The sequence below is a fragment of the Puccinia triticina genome, chromosome 16A, assembly GCF_026914185.1.
Source record: "Puccinia triticina chromosome 16A, complete sequence".
In the NCBI taxonomy this organism is placed as follows: domain Eukaryota; kingdom Fungi; phylum Basidiomycota; class Pucciniomycetes; order Pucciniales; family Pucciniaceae; genus Puccinia; species Puccinia triticina.
The window spans coordinates 405,102-410,846 of record NC_070573.1 but is presented as its reverse complement, the minus strand read 5'-3'; the positions used below and the strand labels follow the sequence as shown (position 1 = coordinate 410,846).

The following is a 5,745-nucleotide window of genomic DNA, read 5'->3' as shown; positions in this document are numbered from 1 at the left end:
ACGTGAAGAGCACCACCGACCTCCTTGTCGCGCGGTCCACGCAGTTGGAGCGCAGCGAGAAGACGCGCGGCATCGCGTATTGGAAGATGATGGAAGCGCGCAAGGACTCGATGCGCTACTGGGAAGAGAAGCACCCTGGACGACTGCGCGACGCCCTCAAGCCTGGAGATCGGGTCCTCGCGTACAATCGGTCTCTCGAGACGCAGTGGGGGCAGTTATTTGCGCATCGATGGAACGGCCCCTACCGCGTCGTGAAGCAGGTTGAGGGCGGGTTGTATGTTCTGGAGGAGCTCGATGGCACGGAGCTGAAGAGGCGCTTTTCTGCGGATCAGGTCAAACGGTTTTACTCCCGCGAGGACATTGCTGACCACAAGTAAGTTCCTCTCCAAGTGTGCACCTTCTGGGTAGTTACTACCGCAATTTCTCGAAACTCTACTTCTTGCCACGCTCGTGAGCACCGCGGACGCGCCTGGTTGGTTTCTTTTCCCTTTCTTTAGGGACTTGGATGTTCTTTTTTAGGCACGGTACTGGACAAGCAGTCTGGGGACAGACTGCAAGTCGTGGGTGGATGTGGTGGACAATCTGGTGCACGCGGAGGATCAATCTTTTTTTTGCCGCGCATGGCGCGCGCCAGAGGACATCAAGACTCAAGACATCAAGATTCAAGCTTTCAGCCCTCAAGGCCTCCTCAAGTTTCAATAGCGCGGCGTGGCGCGCATCCTCAAGGCGTTTCAGGTTTTCTTTCCCTTCCTCCTTTCTTTTCCTTTGTTTCTGTTCTCCTTGGTCAGTTTTCTTTTCTTCATGTTGTTTGCTTTCTATTTTTCACTTTGCGCGCGTTGGTTAGGTTTTGGATGAGGAGGGTTGGTTGGTTTTTGTCTTGTTTCCTTTTGTTTTGTTTTGTGTCTGCTGTTTTGTTTGTTGTAGCGCGCGCGTGCGCGCTAGGTTGTGATGAGATGTCTGCTACATGTCACCAACTCCAAGGTTTGAGTTCAGTTTGAACTCAGGCTTTGGAGCGGCATGGACTCACTCTGAACCATAAAATTCTCAGTTATCCATCAACATTCTAAGTTTAAGTCTTGGCAATTGTCTGCCCGCAAGTCTGAAGTCTTTAAGTTCTTTACCCCGCAAAACGCCGATCTCCTCCACCTTACTGGTTTAGATCACAACCCCGCCGGCAGTATCCCCGGCTTTCTCTCAAAAACAAAACCCGCCGACACGCATCTCCAGCCGTCGTAAAATCAACTCCCCCCCCCACACTTACACGAATCTCTCAGCACTCACTCACGGCCAATCACCCGGAGGGCATACGCATCCTATTCTCAGTTTTCTTTTTTCCCCTCCCCAAACTGCTGCCGGCCTAGCAACGGCCAGAGTTCCATACCGGAATCAGCCAATAAGTACTCGCCCGGAGAAAAATACTTGTTGGGTTGGATGAAGAGCTACAAGAGGCTTCAGTAAAGGAATGCTGCAGGCACCAATTTCATGGGGTCAACATACCTGAGAGTTTTTGTAGACTCGCTGGTCATGTGCACTACCGCACCATCCGTGCAGAGCATATATAATACGTCGTTCCCAAGTACAGACAATCATGGAGTTCATCCCGTATACACTTTTCCGCATCCAAAAGTCCTCCTTATGTACGGTGGGTGTGAATGCCAACGGAAAAATTGTGCCATCTACAAGGCCAACTGCATCGTCGAAAAAATCATACAAGGTGGGTTCGGAGCGATAGTTGGCTCAATCTGCCGCAGATGGCCATTTGACATATCTGTCCTCAAGGTCGGCAATTGCACGCAGACACCTATTTGTATAGTTTTCGACACTACCTTCTAGAAACACAAACATATTTCACATTACTTTCTGATTGATCATAAGCAGATGAGAAAAACAGACCAGATATGTTGAAGACTCCTCTCAGTATATGCGGCGAACCACCGTTACCGTTGATTCCCAAATGAGCTAGAGCCACAAGCAATTGCCACTCAGTTGGTGCTTGCGAGTGATTGGAATCGTTGCGGAAAACTTGGTGGTCCTTTATCTCATTCAACAGCATATAAAAACTCTCCTGGGACATCCGAGCCTAAACCAAATCAAAGAAAATGTAGGTGTTTTTCAATACAGGAGGACGTACTCACCCATCTGAGAAATACTGAGTCGCTATTATTGGAGAAAACCTCAAACGTTTGGGCAATTGTCGCAATCCGGGGACGAGGGACCCTGGGTTCCAAATAGCGGCGGGTGCAGACTGCAGAAATTAGTTGAAGGATTCCCTCAGCCTGCGAGTGTGTTGTTTGAGCCTCCCACGAGCGATGTCGAAATCTGAAGAGCTGATATCTACTCCTTGATTGGAACCGTAGGAGTAAGATGAGCACTAGAGAAAGAAGTAGATCTTGATCGGGGCCTTCAACGTGTTCGAGGAGTGCCAGGATCATTATACAGAACAAGGGAAAGCATCGTCCAGTGATGATGGTTTGGTAATACTGCTCATCGATTTGTAGCCTTGCAAAGCACGTGACAAGGAGGAACTGAAGGTCTCGGATCAATGATTTGCGTTCGGAGTGGCGTGGCATGGCTGTTGGTTGGTTCAAGGAATTGGTTGCTGGTGCCGGCCCAAGGAGGTGGTCGCCGGTTTGTATAGGTGATGAGGTTTGTGAGGTCGGGGGTTGTTTAAAGGGGGTTCTCACTATTGCATAAGCAACATAAAATCCTAAGTTTATGACTCCCTGCCAAAATCGCAGGTTATGCTGTTATGATTTTATGTAATTTCTTTACATATGCAATTTTGAATACCATAAATGTCTGAAGATCCATTGCTCCTCCCCACCCGCCTGATCTCTCCTCCACACTCCAAATGTGGAGTTTGCCCACCCCACCTCTCAACAAAATCCCCGACTCCCAAACTTGTTGACAAAATTACAGGTCCGACTCCCAAAAATCGCCCGGGTCAATTTTTGGTCCCCGGGACCCGGGCCTGACGTTGATTTTTGGTCCTTGCGACGTGAACGACTTTTGGGAGTCAGAACTCGAATTTTTGGGAGTTGATCATTAATCAACCCCCTTGAAATAAGTCATCAAAACACCAATATGGGGGGTTCATGTTGGCAAAAATCCACCGCTGATTTTGTCTGCTCATGCACTTTTCAGTAAGTTTTATGCATGTTCCAAAGGGGAGCTGCCCACCAGAACCTTGTAGCTTTCTGAGGATAAGCAAAAGCTGCAGGTGATTGTTTTGATGACTGATTTCAAAAATCATCTTAAGTGAACCCCCCTAATTCACAGCAAGCCTGTGCAAGTACTCAGCATGGTTAGTTAATTTGGGGATGTGGCACATGGCACATGGCTGAAATGATGATCTTTCATGCCGAAATCACACCTTTTTCTGATAGTTTTTCACAATTAAATAAGCAAATGTATATTTCAATATTTACATCCAACAAAGTCGAGGAAATTTCTTGTATCTATGTATGTGCTGTTCACTTTTTCCAACAATATCTATCGAAGCAATCGGCACAGACGCCCTCCCTTTCAACTCGCATCCTGAACCTTGAGCGATCCACAACTGCACACGCAAGACATGCAGACCATAATGGATCTCGATATTGTTCCCTTTGAATCAATTGCTGGTTTGGGTATCCCCGATAGCCAATTTCAGAAGACGCAGAAATGATCTTGAGGGCCTCTGCAGGTTCGTACTGATGAAGACGCGTAATGAGGTTACTAAGAGTGACTAGTAGGATTCTGAAAATGGACCTAGCTCACCTGGACTCGATTAATCGAAGAATTTGTGATGCCCGGTGAGCCATCTAAGGGAGCCGAGTTGGGTAGCCAAATCACTAGAGCTGTTTCTGGCTCATCGCAGCCAAAGAAATTGGGATGACTTCTCAATTCGAAGTAAGATTCTGAATCTTCAGGAACCTGAGGAAAGCGATGTTTCAGCTGAAGAGAATCTCGCGCAAATGTCGCTCTCAAAGATGCCCCGGTGGAATAATTGTCTCCGCCATCCTACAAAATCCGTGTTCAAGAAATCTTGATATCAGTTTCACCGGAGCTAAAAGCCATAGGAACGGGCCATTCCAGCTCACGTTATCCAAGCTAATTGCGTCGATTCCAACGATCACGTCTAGTTTCCGGGCAGGTGCCAGCAAAGGATAATACGGCGTAACCGCTGGTATGTCGAAATAAAAAGAAAAACTTAGTCCCAGCTAATGAAAAGGCAGGTAGATAGTTCAAACCCACCACCGTCCAGACCACCATCCAATAGTCTTAGATCTATTGAATTCTTGTCGGCATAATTTGCTTTTCCGGAGTGTAAAAAAGGGTTGGGTACTGAGGCGGTGTCAATCGAAATGCCAGGCTGGCTAGGTCCGAAGGTGCTGTTGATAGTTTGGACCAAGGATCTAATGGGACTTTTCTGGAAAAAGTATTCCTCGGATGTATTCAACATTGGAAATATATCGCTAGAAATTCCGGAGAGAAAGTGTGTCTGATCGAATTTATTGACGCATTTTGAACGGTCAAGAGGTTTACCGGCTTTCAATCGAGTGCCGAAATACTCGGTCGGTATGAAGCGCGCAAGATTAGAGTCCCAACTGCCCGTTTCATAGGGCGTGAACTCGTATTGGTTGCTTGTAATGGGTAGAAATGCGGATGGCTGTCTTCTTGATACGTACCCTTCAGATGGTGATGAACCTAGCGCTGTAATGATTGGATAGGGTTGCAACAATTTTTGAAAGCTTGGTCTATATCAAACCATACAAGCATACCACATGGAAAGCAGCTGGTCAGCTTTGAAAAACATGGGTGGAATATCAAGCAGTCAACATGAAAAACTCTTACAGGTTTCTTACACCAGAAAATGATTCGTCAGCCCCATGGGGCAAAGAGAAATCGTAAAAATTATCTTCGGTAGTTTGACCCAGCGTGTGGAACCGAAGGCAGAGGCCCCACATGTCCGCGATTGTGACTCGGAATCCAGCTTGTCTTTTCCCCATCATTTTTTTGAAAATCTCGTTGAGATACTTTTTGTTCAGTTCATCAGTCAATCCTGGAAGTTTGGAAGAATTTCCCGGCTGAAATCACAGTTGAGCAAAGTTGCGTAAGGAAAAAGAAGAATCAGAAGAAGTTTGGAAAAATCATCATTGCAATGGTGCTCACCGAGAAAAAATCAAACTGTGGCAAGAGGTGAGTCAGGGCTTTTGGATTGTTCGCCATGGCCAAATCGTAGGCACCGTAGGTCAACCCGACCACGGTCCAAGATCCTCCACTCAACCCGGCGATGTAATCCGCGGCGTTCAGCAAACCACCTGTTCCCACATCAATTGACTGTGGATTATCGCCTTCGAACGCGCTTAGCACTCCCAAAGAATAGAGTGTTGCGCGAAGTCCACCTCCGGAGACGGCAAATCCAGTTCGTGGAAGGAAAGCAGTGTTTCTTCCGCCAATAATTTCCGTAACATAATCGGGAAGGACGGCAGTAGGTTGGTGTTTTCGAAGAGAGCGTTGGACGTTGTTTAAATATTTGGCATAGGCTGGTCGTGCGATCTTGGCGCGGCGCGATGCGATATATCGAGCTTCTTGTGGGCATAATGTCTGCTTGGAGTCCTTGGAGATACTGGAGCGCAACAAACTCCTGGTAGTCGAGGGACATGGTACAAAGTGGGGGGCAGACCCTTGGGCTGATGAAAACGAGAGAAAGACTAATACTGAAAGTAGACCAGATAAATAAAATTTGATCGTGTGCGACAT

The 5,745-nt window shown here is 47.2% G+C and overlaps 1 protein-coding gene across 1 annotated transcript; it reads right to left on the bottom strand.

The window, feature by feature from the left end:
* Positions 1-3,473: 3,473 nt before the first annotated feature.
* On the bottom strand, positions 3,474-5,745 carry PtA15_16A50 (uncharacterized protein; the record flags this gene model as incomplete). The annotated part of the gene is made up of 6 exons (XM_053164126.1): positions 3,474-3,692; positions 3,760-4,002; positions 4,083-4,165; positions 4,237-4,739; positions 4,837-5,069; positions 5,155-5,745. The coding sequence occupies 6 exons, from the start codon at positions 5,743-5,745 to the stop codon at positions 3,474-3,476; spliced, it is 1,872 nt and encodes a 623-aa protein (XP_053027699.1).